General features: G+C 39.0%; 3 protein-coding genes and 2 long non-coding RNA genes across 6 annotated transcripts in view; 2 read left to right on the top strand and 3 right to left on the bottom strand.

The window, feature by feature from the left end:
* Positions 1-441: 441 nt before the first annotated feature.
* LOC131772778 (lysophospholipid acyltransferase 6) lies at positions 442-10952 on the bottom strand. The gene is made up of 15 exons (XM_059088737.2): positions 10733-10952; positions 10235-10380; positions 7908-7985; positions 7046-7138; positions 6547-6602; positions 5761-5815; positions 4578-4701; positions 4360-4389; positions 4176-4266; positions 3384-3485; positions 3067-3170; positions 2637-2701; positions 1698-1830; positions 1310-1461; positions 442-732 (listed from the first exon to the last, which is right to left on the bottom strand). Exons 1-15 carry the CDS (start codon positions 10793-10795, stop codon positions 528-530), a joined length of 1497 nt encoding a protein of 498 aa, XP_058944720.2. The 5' UTR covers positions 10796-10952; the 3' UTR covers positions 442-527.
* A 601-nt stretch (positions 10953-11553) lies between these two features.
* Positions 11554-19261, bottom strand: part of LOC136281002 (uncharacterized) — a 14244-nt gene continuing 6536 nt past the window's right edge. The window contains exon 3 of the long non-coding RNA XR_010717515.1: positions 11554-12330. This is a non-coding gene — a long non-coding RNA (uncharacterized lncRNA). The remainder of the gene's footprint in view (positions 12331-19261) is intronic.
* Positions 13878-18321, top strand: LOC131772780 (uncharacterized). Its single transcript, XM_059088739.2, has 3 exons — positions 13878-14766; positions 16175-16349; positions 16740-18321. The coding sequence occupies exons 1-3, from the start codon at positions 14664-14666 to the stop codon at positions 16837-16839; spliced, it is 378 nt and encodes a 125-aa protein (XP_058944722.1). The 5' UTR covers positions 13878-14663; the 3' UTR covers positions 16840-18321.
* Positions 16915-19261, bottom strand: part of LOC136281003 (uncharacterized) — a 4771-nt gene continuing 2424 nt past the window's right edge. Inside the window, exons 2-3 of the long non-coding RNA XR_010717516.1 lie at positions 18434-18518; positions 16915-17052 (exon numbers count right to left, since the gene is read on the bottom strand). This is a non-coding gene — a long non-coding RNA (uncharacterized lncRNA). The remainder of the gene's footprint in view (positions 17053-18433; positions 18519-19261) is intronic.
* LOC131772761 (lysophospholipid acyltransferase 2) overlaps positions 18532-19261 on the top strand; it is a 12696-nt gene continuing 11966 nt past the window's right edge. Inside the window, exons 1-2 of one of the 2 annotated variants that reach the window (XM_059088714.2) lie at positions 18532-19052; positions 19138-19261. The exon at positions 19138-19261 is cut by the window's right edge and continues 22 nt beyond it. In XM_059088714.2, the coding sequence (XP_058944697.2) occupies positions 18990-19052; positions 19138-19261 (187 nt within the window). In that variant the 5' untranslated portion in view covers positions 18532-18989. Of the gene's footprint in view, positions 19053-19137 lie in introns of those variants that run through there. The other variant, XM_059088715.2, reaches the window with a different exon arrangement.

The raw sequence follows: 19261 nt of genomic DNA, 5'->3' as shown, positions 1-19261 counted from the left end.
GGTACTCCTAACGGCGGCAATTCACATTATAAACTAAATTGATAAAATCAAACTATCTTCTCGGCTGTGACCGTCACTCCTTCACAGTAGTCAAGCTCTCATTTCTACAAGCAATTACGCTCCCTCGCCTTGCCGTCTCAACAAGCCATTGATATGTTACTGCGGCTACTCAAAGACGATTGCATCCCAGCAAATGAGAGCCTTCGTTTCCTTCATAGCCGTCAGTACATTCCCTATAATCTGAGCGGATGGCAAGCCGAGGGCGAAATGAAAGTCCACAGAACTTGATATCTCAACAACTCATCGAAACCCGTTTTACATTCGTGAAGTTTCCCACTCAAATTAAAAAAAAATGGACCAGAAAACTCGATTCATTTATTAGGACGACGTTTCACAGAAGAAAAGGAGAAATATTTTTTCAAAGAAAATAGTTTTGGGGAGATACATATTTCCTATTTTCCGTTTTTTTTATAGAACACGAATATTTACTCTCAGTTCTCCCGCGGTTTAAACCTAATTTATTTTAATCAGTTGAGTTTAAGTTTTTTGTCCTGATTTATTTCCGCGCTTGCCCCTCTGTGTTCCAGTTTGTAAATCCAGTTCTTATTCTCTTCCTTAGACTCTGGCCTCATGGGTCGAGTCTCCACGTGTCTTGTGTACATGCGCTTTCCTACCCCCCGACAGACAAGGATTTGCAACAAACACCAAATATGGGCATAAAAGTACAAGGACCTACAAGAAAGATATGACATTTTAAGAACGCTTCTCTTTTGACTCTCAATCTGGGTGTAAAACATTCTCCTTTAAGCAAATTCCAGTATCTTTTTTTTTTTTTTTTTTTATATTGAATTTTTCTTGCTTGTGCGACGAACCTCGCCGTAGTCTACCGCACGAAAGAAGTACTATGCAACAATTCCAGCCAATCTTGGGCCAGAAATTTTATGGCATGTACATTTGTGTAAATTTTGCACGTTTGCCAGCCCTGTCACAAGTCTTTTATTCTCGTCTTTCATATAACAGCTAAGTGAAACCCAGAACAGAGAAGATTGAATTCAATAATTGTAAAGGAATAAAACCACCCCAAAGCCACAAGAAAAAGGAAAATATTAGGTCTCCCTGGATAGAAATTCTCTGAATAATTGCTCTTTTCGAAGGAAAGTTTGTTTACTTTGAGGATAAAACTTTGATTTACTTATTTTTAAAGCGTTCAAGTCTGAAAGGCTGGGGTTTCTACAGAATACCCACCTTCAGAGTATTCTCGTTCCCAACCACCATTCCCACAGTAAACCTACTTTCACAGCATACCTACCTCCAGTAGTCGATACTCAAGCGTAGTTCCAAAAGCTGAAATGGAACACCTCCTTCCGCCATGCACAGGCCGGTTGCAATACATGTGATCACGTCATAAATAATAGTCAAAGCACGTGTTTTCTGGAAATATGGCCTTATGACACGACGACCCTAAACACATACAAGAAGAGAGCCAAAGAAGCGAGTTGGGCATCGAAAAAAAACGATCTGAAGAAGCAAGCTGTTAGGTTAATTCACACGACTAATAATAAGGCATCCTTTACCTTCTTCGATGCCTGTTCAAATTAAGATTAACTAATCTTTTTCCTACCGATTGACCAGAAGCAGAGATGTAACATGTTTTTTTAGAGATCTTTTCCAAATTAAATTAACGCGACGTTAGTTACCATTCTTCCCGCTTCTAGCATAAGTCCAAATGTCAGAAACATCATGTAGTATCCCGGATAGAACCCATGCCAGACTGAGGACGTGATAAAAACAGCAAGTGTTCTGTGGTGGGTGACTCGTTCGTAAACTGTCCTGAAAAGATTGATTATTGTGAGAAAAATCCTCTTCGGTTTTTTTTTCCAGTGTTATCAGTTAAGATATCTCACAAAGAGTTTTTAGGAAATAATGTAGACTTAATTAAACGCAGCAGATAGGAGCCAATTAGGGACCTGTCAAAATTTATCGCCGGAGGGGGGTCGGTCAGAGGATTTTGCGGGATCACATGGTTTTAGAAATTTGTATGCCAATGAAGGGGGGGGGGGGGAAGGAGGAAATCATGAGAAACTACAGTACATAATAGGGCGATCAGGTACATTTTTTGTAACACTGCCAAAATTCTCCGACCCCGTCTGGCGCCAAATAATGACCAGAATGACCGGTTCTTCACCAATAAACGCCGCCCTCGAATAAAAACTGCACGCAACTAGATGAAAAGAACTTGAATTCGAATATCATAAAGAAATACGATAACAAGTAATTCACCTCTCAGTAATCTACACAATCCTTGGAAAGTAATAGCTTTAAACAAAGTTTTCCATAATATTTTCAAGTGATTTACCGGGTAATTGTTATTAGTGATTTAAGATAAACGTCCCGCTCTCGAATAAGCGACGTTCAATAAACTCCGCATCAGAAATGCTAAACATTAAATGAATTCCCGGTGTTTAAAACACGTAACAACCAACTTGTGGTTTCTTAGTTTAGTTTGCAGTGGTGCCTAACTTATGTATCGTGGGAGGGGACCCTGAATTTTTGCACACTCCTCTATCTAGTACCCCTAAGTGCAGTCAACTTCAAGTAAACCATTCTGTGGAACAAAATTGCGTAAAATGTCTAACCTTCTCAGCCAGAGTGCAGAGGAAATATTCCAGTTGTCCATCATCATTTTCATACTTGTGGCGAACTAAAAGAGAATCAAAACGGCAGATTTAGAAATTCGCTTGTCGGGAGGTGGTGGCTTCACGACGAGTGCGCCGGACTTCTTTAGGAGTAGTCTGGGTTCAAGACCCAGGCCGGCTCATTTCTATTGTTCTGGGAAGAAGCTGGCGAAATTTCAAGAGGGCCCGAAGGGGGGGGGGGGGGGGGGGGGAAAACCGGCATCCCTTCGGGGGGGGGAGTGGCAACATTCTCGTGTCTCCGGTCAAATGAGCCATTAAGCTTGATCGCTAACTTTACTTATTTTGACTAAAGTATATTTCAGTTTAATCACGTCAGCTGTATTAAACTAACTAAGTACTCTCAGTTTACCAAAAAAAAGAAACATCGTACCTCGATCTTAAGAATATTAGCATTAGTGATTCGATTCCATTTGGCTTTTCCATTTTCGTCGTAACCATTAAAACCCAGACCTCCCATGTTATTCACGGCCTCCGCTGAAATATTCAACAGGAAATCACTAATAATCAGACTCTAAAATTTCTGTTTTTGCACCACGCATTGACAAGTAAAGAAGCCAGGAAAAAGACAAGGACGACAGAGATGAACAATGAATGGAGGGGAGGAACTGAAAGAAAGAGAAAAGGGGATGAAAGGGAGAAAACAAGATGTGACAGTGAAGACTGGTAAAGGTAAAGTCGATCACTTACCCACTTTAAAGGCAAAGTAGTATCTCAGCTTAGCAACCGTGCCACTAATCCAGCCGTATATTACTCTCCAGTAGAATGGTTCAGATGCTATAAACTTGGGATCTGATGATTCAAATTTTAAAGACAAAAGATTTTTTACAGTAGCTATAAATTGAAATAGTACATAGCTCGTTGCGCTAACTGACTGTCTGACTGAATGACTGACTGGAGACTGACTGACCAGCTGATTGATTGAGTGGCTACCTTACTGACTGACTAACTGATTGACTGGCTGACTGACTGACTAGGTGACTGACCAACAGACTGACTTATTGACTGACTGACTCACAAACTTACTGACTGACAGATTGATTGACGGACTGACTGATTTACTGACTGAATAACTTTCTGACTCACTAACTTACTGACTGACTGACGGACGGACTAACTGTCTGAAAGACGGAGGGACTGAATGTCTGACTGACTGACTAACTGATTAACTGACAGACAAACTGACTGACTGAATGAATGAATGAATGGCTGACTGACTGACGGACGGACTAACTGTCTGACTTAATGACTGAAAGACTCAATGATTGACTGACTGACTGACAGACAAACTGACTGAATTACTACCTGACTAGTTGATGGATTGAATGACTGTACTGACTGGCTGCCCTACCGCATGACCCATTAACTGACCAAATAGCCAGCCTACCGACTCGATGACCGACCTAAACTGAAAAAGTACACTGACTCACATATGCCCATAAGGATTGAACATCTGACCATCCTACAAACTAACCACCTTACCTGCATTTTTAGATATCGGATAATGTCCCCCAGTCAGGAATAAAATAACCACACACAAGAAACCAGACAACATTTTCTTTAAAACATCCATCTGAAGCAGAGTGACAAGAAACACACAAAGGAATAAATGCGCGTGCTTCAAGTCATGTGAAATTTTTAAATGACAACGACAAAAATATCTTACCAAAGGTGAAGGTTCTTTTTCGCCAGGCTTCTAAAATTAAAGGAAAAAGAAACAAACTGAGTGTGATTCTACGGTTATGTCAAAATCTACAAGTTCGTCCGCGCATTTGAAATGATTGACTTTTTCTTGCGCTTTTGTAATTTTGTTGCTTCGTCTTTTGCCTTTGATCAGTGAGGCAAAGAATATTTAATTTTTTTTAAGTGTTTACAATATAATACCTTAGGTCTAATATCTGAGCCATCGATAAAATCGTTAAATTCCTTGAACGTGCAGACTGGTCCTGCAAGAATTGTGCTGTAATGGAACAGGTAGCTGAAGTATTCCAACAGAGACGGGACTTTTCTAAAGTAAAAAAAAAACCACCGAGTTTTACTAGAAATGAAAACGAGTAACAGTGAGAGGGAAAAATTCAGCTAATGTGACTTCTGAGTAAGTCTATGATTTCTCAGTACTAATCCCCTTGTTCTCAGAGAAAGTCTTCATAAATGTATAACGAATAAATGAGATGTTGTAAATGAAATATTGCAGAACTGGATTTGCGATATGACTTTTTATCCAGCGCCAATTTACTATCTCAACGCTAAGTCGTGGAAGGCCTGGATACAGTACACATGCTGCCGGAGTAATATGTACATGAAAAAATTACGCGCTTCTGATTGGCTGAAAACGAGTGCATTCTCGTGCAACACGAGTGCAAAGTTGTAACACGCGTGCAATTATAAATAGCGCGTGCGCGCTTTCAAAATTTTGACTATCTCGACTCTCTGTGATACTATTTCATGTACATCACTACAAGACTACAAGACTACAAGACTACAAGACTACAAGACTACAAGACTACAAGACTACAAGACTACAAGACTACAAGACTACAAGACTACAAGACTACAAGACTACAAGACTACAAGACTACAAGACTACAAGACTACAAGACTACAAGACTACAAGACTACAAGACTACAAGACTACAAGACTACAAGACTACAAGACTACAAGACTATAAGACTACAAGACTATAAGACTGGCTCATCCTAAATAAACTTTTCACATTGAAAATGAGTGAGTGTGGTCAGAATCATGTTATAACCTATACTAATGTTCCATCAAGTGTCGAAAGCATTATTAAACAGGACTGTGTTCGTTTTGATTCACTTTACTAGGTAACTGGTTAAGGAAACTTGACACTTTATCCTGTCCAATTGCTTTCTGGTTACTCTCGTTTTCAAACATTTTTGCAGTTTACTTTGGAATCTCATTCTCTCATTGCAACACTTTTTCTTAATTCTGATTGGTTGTGATTTCTCAAGGTTTGGTTTACATACACGGATTAGAAACTGCGCCTTAAATGAGTCAACTGAGTTTTCAGGGAAAAAAAAAACAATGGAAGACTAAAAGTCTTACTTGAGTTTTTCCTTTCTTTGCTCATCTGTTAGATCGCTCTCCTCTCTCGCAATTCCTGTTGACAAAGCAAAGGATGGTTAAGAATAGCGACAACACGGAATATCCATTGGCAAAGAAGAGGGGATCACATTCTAGCGGCTCCTCCCCCCCCCCCCCCGCATTCTCCATAGTAACAACAATGCGATAAGAGGCTTTTCAATCCGATATCGGCAAAGGATGGGGGGGGGAAGAGATGATGGAGAGAACCCTCTCCTCCCCTGGGAAGCGGGAGGGAAGAGAGACGCCAAGACTCGTTTCCCCCCCAAAAATGGTCGTTAGCATTTCTGCCGTTTTCTCGGCTCCGATCATTCGATCCTCCCGAGGGGGAAATGCAGGCGTATTTCCCGAAAAGTGGCCTGGTAATCGAGCCTAATGCAATACTGTGACAAAAACGTAAGGGCGTGTTAATTCTCCGGGCATAGTGAAGTGTGGACGTCTTGTATTCTGCAGCATACACCTTTATTGATATCTGTCGGGCTATACCAGCAACTAAACTACTCTCTACATCTAGTTACAAGCTCGGCTTCTATAGGTACGGTTGAGGATCTAGAACGTTCCGTAACATTACAACAGATTCTATTTACATATTGATTCAAGGATGACTCAGCATGACACAGCTACTTCTAGAACATTCTTGAAGGTCACACTACACAGAGTTCGATGGCTTACGGCTTTATTAGAAGTTATCTCTACCAGAACTAAAACCCTTGCTTTAACAAAGACATAAATCATCTGTTATCAACTTACCATCGTGTAGATTGAATGCTATGTAAGTAACTTTCTGAACGATCAACATCAGTGGGCTAAAAGCAACCAAAGATAAGTCAGTGCAAAACTCGTCACCAGGCTGCCCTTCTCGCGCGAGTGGCCTTCAGATCAAGTAATCAATCGCCTAATAAGCCCCAATATCGATAGGCGCTTGGATAATAAAAGATGTTTTCTCAAACAAAGATGGGTGCCCAGAAAGTAGTCCTCTCACGCGCGCTCTCATCAGTTGCGTTGCGTGACAAGACCTTACCTACGATCAGACGTTCTTTCTTACGGTGAGCGCGATTGTGTTACATGGCAGGCGGGAGGATTGTAAGTTGAACGAGACCAAACAATGGCTGCGATAAAAACTAAACATAAAGAGATATATTTGATTTTAATATGCACAGTTTTCACGCGATGCGGCTTAGTTTGCATTTTTTATCACCATTTCGGTGCCTGTTAGGAAAGTTGGTCATATTAGGATAGATACACTCACCCAGAGAAATCTACAGCGTGTTCTCCGTAGTTTGTTGCTTGTCTATAAATATGGGCCACAGACAACGTCCCCATTGCAGCGATAAATACAAATCTGACACAAATGAAAATAAGAAAAAAGATAAAGATAATTAAAACGATAATGACGATTTTAATTTAAAAAATAAACCAGTCTGACTTGTCATCAAATGCCAGTCAGAGCGAGACAGTCTTTGGTCACTTCACCCCACCCCCTCTCCCTCCTCTGCTCCGAGTGACAATTACCTCATGAGCCCCCTGACTAAGGACCCCGATGCCCTAAGGTGCGTAATAAACTTGATTTTCGCCGTTTTCTCGTTTCTGTCTTTGTTCTCTTTCTTAGGGGGAGGAGCGCGGGCTCTTTTCCCGAATAGTGCTCGGTAATCGAACCTAGGTCCGTAATCGGTCAACCGTTGGGCATGCGCGAGAGTATTAATTTTGACCTGCTGCGCGCCTTGTAGAATTTCACAGTTAAACATTAAAAACGACGGCAGTCTCGGAAATACATATGGGAAAACTTGAAACGTTCATAGAAATTTGTAAAAGGAAACAAAAATAAGTTAACACGAGACTAAATGTCAATAGTCCATTTTACAGTTGTGTGCTTGGTTGCCAAGCCTTTGAACAGGAATGAGGCTAAGGGTGACCTTGTGATGATACAAACCTTGCTGCTTTTCAAATGTAAATTACTTTGTTATCATGCTAACTAGATACAGGTCTCTATCATAACAAGGTCACCTTCAGCCTCACTCCAAATCAAAGGCCTGGCAACTAAGTACATAACTGTAAAATGGCCTATTGCTAACATCTTCGCATTGGTTCGACTGGAAGTAGACGGGACATACCTGTGAACTACCGCAGGATTTGCAAGCGAGGTAAACATGTAACACACAGCGCTCAGTCCGATAAGGATTAAAATTTCCCTGCAGATTGGACCATAAGAAAAACCTCCATTACTGACAGGCAAAGATCGTAACGGGACAAAGGAGGATGGGTCATATCCCTTGATGTATCACGTCCAACTGTTTTACAATTCATCAATGATCGCATCATTCCTAGACTTCGAGCAGGCCTTCATTAAAAGCGCTGCAGGACGTGCATTTCTCCGCTGGCAGGAAGATTGGAGACGAGTCAGGAGGGAGAAGATTGCGAGGGAGCTGGCACTAAAAACATTATCAGTGCTGAACCTCCTGTACTCGCCTTGCAGACCTCTACATTCCCACTGGCAATCTGATTGTTAATTCTCTCCTCTAGCTAATACATATTCCTTGTAAATTAGTTACGAGAATTTGGTGTAAGATCAAGATAAAAACTTCTGCCTGATAAGTTTGAATATTCTCATAAACCGTTCGCTAGAAAACGTATGAATATCAAAGGGAGAAGTTACATGTTAAACAAAATAATGTAAACAAAATAAGACATTGGATTAAAACTCCCTTTTGAGGAAAGGGATCAGTGTATTAATTTAAATTATAAAATAAGCTCTGTTATGCACGCATTCTGATTGGTTCTCACTTATGATCTATTAGAGGACAGACGTATAGATGAAGTCATCATTAAAACTTTTTTCCATAAATTTTAATTCTTTATTGTATAAAACAAATAGATTCCAAGTTGCCGTGCGTCTGTTCAGTAATAGATCACAGAGGGCGTCAAAATGTGGTAAGAATATCAGTGACGTTTTTGTTCTTACCACATCTTGACGTCATCTGTGATTTATTACTGATATTAACAATATAAACTTGGAATCTATTTGTTAAGTAATGTTTAAAAAACGAGCAGGAGTGTTTTATCGGGTTTAAAACCATGAGGCGTAGCCGAGTGGTTTTTGACCCGATAAAACACGTGCTGCGAGTTTTTTGAACGGCTTCAAAAACATTCTTGGAAAAGCGTGTGTCAAGAGAGTTCATAACAATTATGCTTTTGTGAACGTTATAAATTAGCATACGAGAAAAACATGATCTTGAATTCGAAGTTTCAGATGATGTATTGTCTAATATGCCTTTACCAGATTACTGTACTGATGGAATAGAGAATTTTTCCAGATGTGTATTCCACAACTGTACTATTAATTTGGTGCAAAAGTAAATTTACTGTGTGAAATTTGTTGAAAGAACATTAAATATGTTTCCACCATTTGTTGTGTCGGTTTCTGTGTTGATAATTAATTAATATTCATAAGTCACGTGCAGTGTCTTTTTATCTGATAAAACACCGCATACTAATAAGGATGAGGTTTATCGATATAAAGTCACTGCACGTGATGTATTATCTACCATTTGATAGGTTAATGGGCTTATGAATTATTACTGAGTTTTTGAAATATTTCATAAACACGAGTCTGATCTTGGCTGTAATTCTGTGTTCTCTCTATCTCTCTTTCTTCTTTCTTCTTTTTTTTTTTAATTTTTACCCACGAAATTTAACCTCGACCCGCACCACAACCCACGACCTCTACGCACGACCCACGACATTTAGCTACACTAGTTACTAGTAGTAATACCTGTCCACGTCTCATTAGCATATAAGAAACGAGTTGCACGAAGTCACCCTATTATCTAACTGCTTTATTTGAAAAGCTTTTCTCATAAGGCGAGAAATGCTAATAGGAGAGCGGTTTCATTGACAGGTCTTACCAACTGTCCAAATAACAAGTTAAAATGCAATGTTATAACAATATCTCTGTCGTATTTACAGCATTAATTTTCGTAGCATGTTCTATTACATCATCAAACTTTTGGTTTTTAAAACGTTATTCGTTTCAATTTTAACCACACTGCATCGCTATGCTATTGTTGACATTAAAATATAATCATTGGGTTTTTTGTAATCAAGTAAATGAAAGAATTTCATCAACAGCTAATAAATGATATCGCAAGCAAAACCTGTTATTGAGAAATGTTAACAATTATTCAAATGTGTGCATGTTCGTCAACTATGCATAAATTACATCATTATCATTTTCCTTCTTACCAACTGATACCCGATTAAATTTTTATTTTTTCAAAAGAAATTATGGTAAAGACGAAGCAAAAGAAGAAAAGTCTTGTAAAATGTGCAAGATGAGATCGCACGAGCTGATCATTTTTGTAAAATAAACATTGTGGCGTGACTTGAAATTTGAATGTGAGCAAGTGAGCAGCAGGGTTTGTATTGATGGTGGGATTCTTACCAGCTGAAACAAAACCACGATAGTGCCAAACCCCAGACAAGTCCTAAAAGTCGCCGTGCGCTTGCAGAAACACGTCTAGGGTGGAAAACAATCCGGAACAGCACACCAAGAGGAAGGCATAGCAACATACAAAACACGAAATTAATCTGAGAAGAAAGAAACATAAAGATTCGTATATTATGGCGGCTGGTTGTTGGCGATTTTCACTGTTAAACCAGCAGAAGTTGTTTTTTTTTTAACCTTCAGTGGCATATTGGATCAAAATGTTTCGTGACCTTAAACTACGGCATAGGTCAATTAATGTTTTAAGCCATCGTCGATATCAACGGTATCCCTAAATTAACGTGCCCTAGATCGGCGAATGCTTGGAAGTTCTTTGTTTTGTTTTTTTTTTTGTCACTTCAGAAATAATTTGACCTATGACTTCATACACATCTAGCAGAAACCTCGCCTAACAACATAATCTTGGACATGCATGTTCTGAATGCTTTGCTGTACCTTGTCAATCGAAAACTTCGTCCTGCGAGACAACTCCAGAAGAAAATTATTGATCCCGAACATAATCGTATTTGTCACCGAGACTCAAGGTACAATGCTCAAGAAAATTGATTTCACGACAAAACAGAAATCGGGTCCAGGCTCCAAAGTGGACTTTGAAGTGTTCCTTCAGAGTATTGCGGTTTACATGTACATGTTTATCGAAACTCTGTTAATCATTATGGACAGTACGTCGGCTTGATTTATTTCGTCAAAATGGCATTTCAGTGATGACGTGAATAATTACGAGGTGTGACGGCGCGTGCATAAGTGTTAGCTTGGGGTTTATCATTATTTACCTATCACTAACCGATCTTAGGCGAACTGTCATGATGACGGGTGTGTTCATTTAACCTTTACCGTGACCGTAAGCCGACAGAGTATTATCTTTATAGCTCGATTCGAATCCAACTAGGACAAGTACAAGGCAAGGCGTGACACAATGTTTACTCATGTTCATTCAGCGTAACGGTTGCTATGGATCAAGTACGTATTGACAAACTGTTTGTGCGCTTTAAAAAAGCTATAGAAATGGAAGAAATATAAAATATCAGAAAGTTTCTGATTGTTTCTGATTGTTTCTTAAAAGGGATAATAAGGCTTTTTGGGAAGATTCGTTAAGTTGTGTAAAGCAAACCTTAGGTAACGTTGGAATTTGTTGACACAACTGTTACTAGATATTGTAACGCAACGCTTTCTTTACACGACCGAACAACAGCTTTAATGGAGACCAATGCTGAAATTCCGTAAATAAGATCAAACTTTTGAATCGTTCAGTCAAATATCCGTAAATTTTAAAGAGATTAATAAAATTTGCAAGCATAAATTAAAATGTAGGTCGAGGTAGTAATTTATTCGATGAATTCTGCCCCAAGTTCAATCATCTTTTAGGTTTGCCACACAACATATGAGGCAAATAATTCTTACTGTTTACAATATAATTCTTGCGATGGTAGCTCAGAGAATTTGGTATTGGATCAAACCGAGAAAGTATTATCTCTTGATCAACTAAATATCTTCTAACTGATACTTTTCGTTATTCTAAACCTTTTTCTGCCTGGTTTTGTATTGACATTGTAGGAGAAATTATGTCTTGGTCAGTCATGGGAGTTGAAGAAACTGGTTTAGGAAAGGTCAATCTTAATTTTCGTAGCCTTCCTTAATACGGGCGACAAAAAAAATCGGCAGCCAGAAGTTAGATGTTGCTCTCCCCGGAACTTGGTAGACCGTGCTCGTCTTCCAGTCACGGATACCTGGCGGTGTGATTTAAACTGACAGGAAGCGTGACTCACTCGCGTGACACACTAACATGACACATTAGCATGATGCAGCAATATCTCTCTTCACTCTGACTGGTGCTCGATATGCAGATACCTCTCCACATCCAATCGAAGAATTTCTCTAATAACACTCAGGTTCACCAAGCAAAATCACCCCTGGTCTGAATGGGCGCGGCTTGCTGAACTTACACTTGTCAAGCTGCATGGCGCATTTTGGGAAACCAAATAGTCCTGGAAGATTACACTGAGGTAGAGAACCGACACACTGAATTCCACAGTCTGAAATAAGAAAGAACAGAATCAAATTAGTCGTTTTGCGCATTTCAAATTACCCTTTTATCCGCCAAGAGTAACTGGTTTCTAGTTAAAGTTTGACAATTTAATTAAACACTGAGGCCAGGAGAATAAACGAAATGATCACCGATTCAAGGAGCTTTTGATCACCAAACACATTCTCCTTGTCAGTACCATGGTAAATGTACGGTTAACAGTGTAAAGGATTTAAATATTCATGTTATGGTGTTAAAAGTTTAGGTTTTATTTTAAGTTTTTATTTACCCGCTCTCGGTGTTTTCTGATTTTCGATTCGTCCATTATCTTAATCTTTTATTTGCTTGAAATGTTTGACATGTTTTCAGGGCAAGGGTCACATCTGTGAATTTTTTCTGATTACTGCAATTATCTCCACGTCAAACAATAGTACCTTCTTTTATCTTATGGCAAGGTAGTATTGAGGATTTATTCGAACGTTCTGACGGGTTCCTCCTTTGCCGAGATTTTGCCATACGGACCTTTTCCACGGAAATGGCCATAAGGCGTGTCTTTTCGTTCGCAAAATACGGCAAATTTAAAACATTTAAGTATGTTCAAGAGCAATTTCACAAAATACTTACTAACCTCGTTTGCTCGGGCGATACTGGGGAATTTTGGCCTGACCTCAGGCCAATATTCCTCAGCACAGCCCCTGTGCTCGGTTGGTAAGAGGTTAGTGGTTTTTTTCTCGCTTTTTTGCGTAGCTTTACATCTCCAACTTTTACGTTTAGAAACCACAAACAAGCGAGCATATAAGCACACAGCTTTGTTTTCAAGTGCCCAACTCAAATCAGGAATTAATTTCGACAAAAGTACAGCAGAAGCACGACATCTGAATCAAAACTAAGAATTAATTTTAAACTGAACAGAGGAACAGCTCGCTACCATGAAACAACCTTAGAATAAGTGAGAATAGACTGTACGTACCAGGTGACACAGGTCTCCCACCTGCAAAACCAAACAAAATGGGCAGCAAAACCAGCCAGGTGTAAGAGTATTTCATTTCGACACTAGAGTCAACACGCAGCCTTTTTACGGTCTTTATGGGGCTGATAAATAATGATATCTACCCGGAGGTGGACAATTCAAATATTCTACCTAGCACCACACCCTTGATGTTGTCATATATTCACGTAAACTGTTCACCGGGTGATATTTATTCATGTGATGTTGCAGGAAGAGAATATTAACTGGTTTTGGTCATGAGCTCCTCCCAAAAAATTTCCGGCTTGGGACCAAGAATTTCTTTTTCTCCTTCCCTGTGATGTCTTAAGATTATCGGCCGACAGTGTTTCCAAAAGAAGCATTAGCGTGTTTTACAACCAGATCATCTTGTTAATTTACGTTGCTATGAAACAGTTTGTTGATCAAGATTTGAATTGAAACTTGAATTCGCTAACTACACCAAAACTGATGTGCCCTGAGTAAGAACCGTTTGTTTATCCCCGTAACGTTGATGCAGTCACTTGACTATAGTACCACCGTACTATATAACTATTAAGCTGCATGTGTCTTTGTTCACTACTACGAATGATGCGACACTGATATTCACAGGGCGAGGACTGTTTTGAATTAATCTGTCAAAACTTTAATTGCGTTTTCACACTTCATCCGATGTTTTCCCAAACCTGCCCCGACCGTGAGGAAAGAACGACTGCTTGTTACGTTATAACTTTTTTACGTTTTTGGGTGAACGAAGGCAAATTTAAGGCGGGTGCAAGTTACGCGCGAGGGGAGGAGAGCAAATTTCCGTCTTTCGGTTTTTTTCGTTTTTGCGCTCCTCCCCTCGCGCGGACTCGCACTTCCCACTCGTCTCGCGCTGGCTTCCGATAGAATGAAAAACGCAAAAAAATTATGTCTGTTCTGCAGGCCAAGAACATGTTTCCATAAACGAAATTGTGAGAGGGAAAAGGGACAGACCAAAACATGATATAAATTTTCTCAACAGCAAATTATTGAATTGTCCAAGTTCCTGATTATTTCTAGGTTTACGGATTCATTTCAATCTGTAAGGCAACTGTTGTCTGCAAGATGTTTTGTTATCGGTAAATCTTGCCATTGTTGCCTAAACAAGTTATTGTCAAACTGTTGACGATACATGCAGGCAGTCTGGTAATAGAGACACGTTTCTTTAAAAATTCATCATCTTTCAAAACGCGCATGCTTATCTTAAGTTGCATGGAATTACGAAGCCTGAATTAACAATAATCTCCCGTTCTAAGGGCGATTTCTCATTCAAAAAAGCACTCTTGCCTTTTTTTAACTCGTCTTTCATTCAGCTGTGGAACAAATGAGTTGATATGAGAAAAGCAAGACACTTTGTATGGGTTGTGGCCCTTATAATCGTTCTGGTCGTACGTGGAACTTGGACAGTAAGACACGACACTTTCTGGGGAGAAAAAGGTTAGTAATCATTTCTTGTTTTCGCTTTTCAGGGCCTAAAAAAACGTAAAAAGACATTAATTTCTAGAAAATAGAAAGTGACACAGAGAAGTGACTTCATCAATAAGCTTGTATCTCAATGGGGAATCTGTCAACAGCGGACAAATTTTAAACTCTGACTTCAAAATTTCGACTCGAATCAATGGCCTAGTTTTTCTTCTAAACTGCAAATTTTGAATTTGCTTCTGACCATTCCTGTACTAGTTTGGTTATGAAAAAATCGTGTTAAAAATTTGCTTGAATATAGGAGCTTTTACAAGACAAAATTCAGTTTGATTTTGAATATTATTTGGGGTTTACGCCGTTCGCTCACCCCATGTTGTCGACGGTCTGTCGAAAACGATGGCTGTGATTTCTAATAATTTATTATGTCGATACCTTGGGGGTACCATTAGCTTGTTAAACAAAAAAACCTGTGTCTTACCGAGTCATCCAAAAAAATTCCTTAACGGTTAAAACTGACTGAGAAGTCTCACGCAATCGTCAAGTTCAGTTCACGTTGGTTTACACTTTGCCAGTTCGGCGAAAGAAGAAATGGTTTGTAAAATATTTTTCAAAGCTTTAACTTTGAAAGAAAAAGAAGTTGTTCTCAAGTTAGGACTCACGGACTGCATTTTAAAAGATAATAAAAAAAAAAAGCGTCAGAGTCGACGATAAAAAATCTAGAGATACAATTTTTTATAGTAGCTCTTCTCGTCTTCTCCAAGGGAGGGACCCCGCTGAACATGATGTCGACGTCCTGCAGGCCTGGGTTTTAGTTATTTATTTCTCCATGATTTTTCTGTTATTGTAGCTGTTTCATACTTATTAAAAATTATAAATACAATAAGTAAACTAATATGAGCGTGGATGACAAAGTCAAGCACAGTGGGCTGTTGTTAGACGAGAAACAAGTTGTTTGATAATTCTGATTCCATTCCGGAAGTGTTCCCCATGGTTTCGTTCGCGATTTGGTGTTGTCAAAATGCAAATCGAAAACTGAATGCAATCTTCAATCACTTTCAGCTGAAAAGACGGTTTATACGAATCTTCCAAAGCATGACGAAGTAAAAGCGCTGTCACATTACTGTGGCCGAACATTAAAAAATTTGAGTCATATACGAGAGCAACTCATCAATAATAATTTGAAGATTTCATTCTTCTTCTCCTCTTGGGCGCGGTACCGTTTATTGAATGTCAAGCAAATCCTCTCCCATTTTTTCGGGAGTCGCAGCCGAGAGTAGGGGACGGTAGGGAGGGGGGAGGCGTTGTGTGATATTTCAAAAAAACGGTGTACGTGCGACTAAGCACTTTTGAACTCAGAGATTGCGATGGCGTTCAAAGACAAGACGGTGTAACAAATCTAATTTTTTGTTCCTTGTTGTTTCAGCGCCTCCTGGTTGTCAGCCGTGTCCTAAAAGTGATGAAGGACTGTTTGACACCCCAATTTGTGGCAAGAATGGAATCGCTTACAAAAACTTTTGCTATCTCACTTTAAGGAATTGTATCGCTAAGATATTGAAGAAGGAACCAGTTTTCCCCTCTAGTGATCCGAAAACTTGTGGGTAAGATTTTCGGCGGCATTTGCTTTCTCGTATTTGTTTACATAATTCTGGCACATATGCACTAAATTCTTTCCCATAACAGATTTTCTAATCATTTTCATCATCGTTATTACCATCGTTCGCATCAACACTTATTATCATCATCATTATAAGTTTAGGTAATAAGTAAGCATGTAATTTGAAATTTCAAAATGAAAGAGATTTTCTCCAATTATTATTATTATCATTATTAAATCATCATCATCATCATCATCATTAATGTCATAATCGTATCGTAATCATTGTTATCCATATCATTATTATTGTCGTTATCATTAACGATTCTGCCGATCGTGATCCTGAGTTTGATATTCTCTAAATTCCAGTGAAATGAGCTTTTTTAATCCTCAGGTTGCAAATGAAGATGTATAACAGCTTCTCTGGGTCGCCATTTAAAAGAAGAAAGCGAGCGTTGAAATCTGGTCCGAGTATGACGGTCAAACACTACTAAATTGGAAGACTGCATGACAAGTCTAGCCAAAGAGAAAAAAAAATGTATTCTTCAACCATCAGCTAGAAGCTGTCTTTCAACGAAGTTCGAAACTTATCTTTAACAGAAGACGTCAAAAACAACTGTTGTTAAATGTGTAGTTACGTTAGAAATGAACTCATCTCCCGCTGCTAACACCACGTACTTGTTGGTCTTTTGACTGGCGTTACCATGCTGTGTGGGCAAATTGTCGGCGTTAATCCTTTACACCCTAACATCAGTGTCTATTTTCTCCATACTATTCCTATATATTTCCTTTGGGGCTTATAAGGAGAATTTTGTGAATAATCAAAGCTTCTTAAGTTGGCTATCATTTCCTTTATTCTCATGACCTTAATGAACGGTTCAGGAGTATCACAGTAAAGAGAAAAAGGATGCTGGTCACTGTTAGGGTTTCAAGATTAAGACTGTCAGTCGAAAATTAATCCAATCTGCTCATATAAAATAAGCTCTCTAACCAATAACAATACTTTATAATGAACTTGCTACGAAACTAGGACCGGGGAGATTTTTAGAAATAACTGTTTCCAAATGAAATATGTATATAAAATGAATTCAAATTAACTACGTTTACACAAAATGGAAGAAATTACTTTTCTAGCCGAGACGGCACACGTCAAGCTTAGAAGGAGACGCAAATATCAGTATCTAAGCATCTACGCACCTACCCCTCCCCTACCCAACAGCAGTCAACTGATAACAAGTTGGGAAAAATGTTAGGTTAGGGGAGGGGCTGGTGTGTAGTTGCTCAGATACTGTCATAGATCTTAACTGAGTGCTTTCAAGGATATTTGGTTTGGGAATAACTCGATACCATGATTCTTTTCGACCCCTGGTTAAAAATGAAAATTGAACTGATCTTTATTTTCTAAGGGAAATCAGACATTTTGAATAGAACTCTGGCTTTATATTATGCATATATGTAAATATTTAAGTTAAATGTGCATATCGATGATCTACAGTATTTGAATTAAACTGATAAACATATTCCGAAAATTTGGCGAAGTTTGAAATTCCCCGCTAGGAATATTTTACATGAGTATGGGATGTAAACGTGTGTTTTTCTTTTTTCCTTTTTTTTTCTAAACGAGTTTTCTTTCGATATTAATGTTTCATGGCATCGTTTACCCAGTCACAAAATACTAGAGATCACCAGAGATACCATAAACTTAAGCAAACTTCTTTATCTTTCTTAAGCTTGCACAATGAGCCTTTGCAGATATGCAAATATGTCTGCCTTGACAAACGGACAAAATATAATGATTTGTATGGGAATAAACGCACCCTCAACCGAAACTTACATAGATGGCAAAACTGACCGATGAACTGAAAATGAGCTAACCGGCCTAAATCAGCCCAAGAAACTCACACGATCCCAAGGAACAACCTTTTAGGAGAGGTAAATTTGTTTAGATTTTATTCAAAACTGGTTCAGATTTTTAGGTTGCGGGCGCGAACATTAATTCCCATATATACAATTTCGAAAAAGTCTTTATATTTCGCCCACTGTGAAACTTAAATTTTATGGAGGCTTATTGTGAGAGCTTTAACCCACCTATGATGCACAGAGCCATGCACGTGAAAGTCTCGAGTACTGATTACATCTTCCGCAAGTCTCTCGTGACAGGATGTCATGTTAACTAAATAAAGTGAAATTCCGGTAATATTCCATTTCACAAACTCACAGCAAAAAGAACAAGACTCACGGCGAAAGAAAAAACCTCCCAGCCCCCACGGCTCTCTTTTACGCCGTGAGGACATTATTATTTCTTTTGCCGTGAGGTTATTCTTTGAGGTTATTCGTGAGTCTTTTTCTTTTAGCCGAAAGGTTCTTCCTTTGCCGTGAGTCGTTTTCTTTTGCGGCGAAGTTATTTCCTTTGCCGTGACAGTTGTGGGCCAACGTAGATAATAGACACTACAGAAATTCAAGTAAATGCAAACAAAAGGTGTTGGTTTCACATGTCATTGCAGTTTCTAGAACCACTCACTAAGTGAAGTTCATTCAAGGGCGTTGGAGCGGAGGCCTGGAACTACTCCAATCATTTTACAAAAATAAAACATACGATAGCCTTGGTACAGAACGTATAGCGAAGTCACTCCCATATTACACGATGTCGATTCTCGGAGAATTTCTCCAGAGAATTTCTAGTGCAACAAACTTCCCACTAGATCAGGCAAGTTTTCCTGAGATTCGAGTTCTTCTTTTCATATTACGTTAGCTTTACTGATTCACATTTAGACTTTGTTTTTCCCTTTAAGGTCAATTTTGTATTTTGCATGCTGTTGTGTGCACCTCTTGGGACAATATTTCGATTGCTGCTTCATCCGAATCGCGTTTCGCCGAACACCAGAAGGGCTGTAAGTCTTTTTTGGGGCACAGCTC

The sequence above is a fragment of the Pocillopora verrucosa genome, chromosome 5, assembly GCF_036669915.1.
Source record: "Pocillopora verrucosa isolate sample1 chromosome 5, ASM3666991v2, whole genome shotgun sequence".
Classification (NCBI taxonomy): Eukaryota; Metazoa; Cnidaria; class Anthozoa; order Scleractinia; family Pocilloporidae; genus Pocillopora; species Pocillopora verrucosa.
This window is presented reverse-complemented; position numbering and strand designations above follow the sequence as displayed.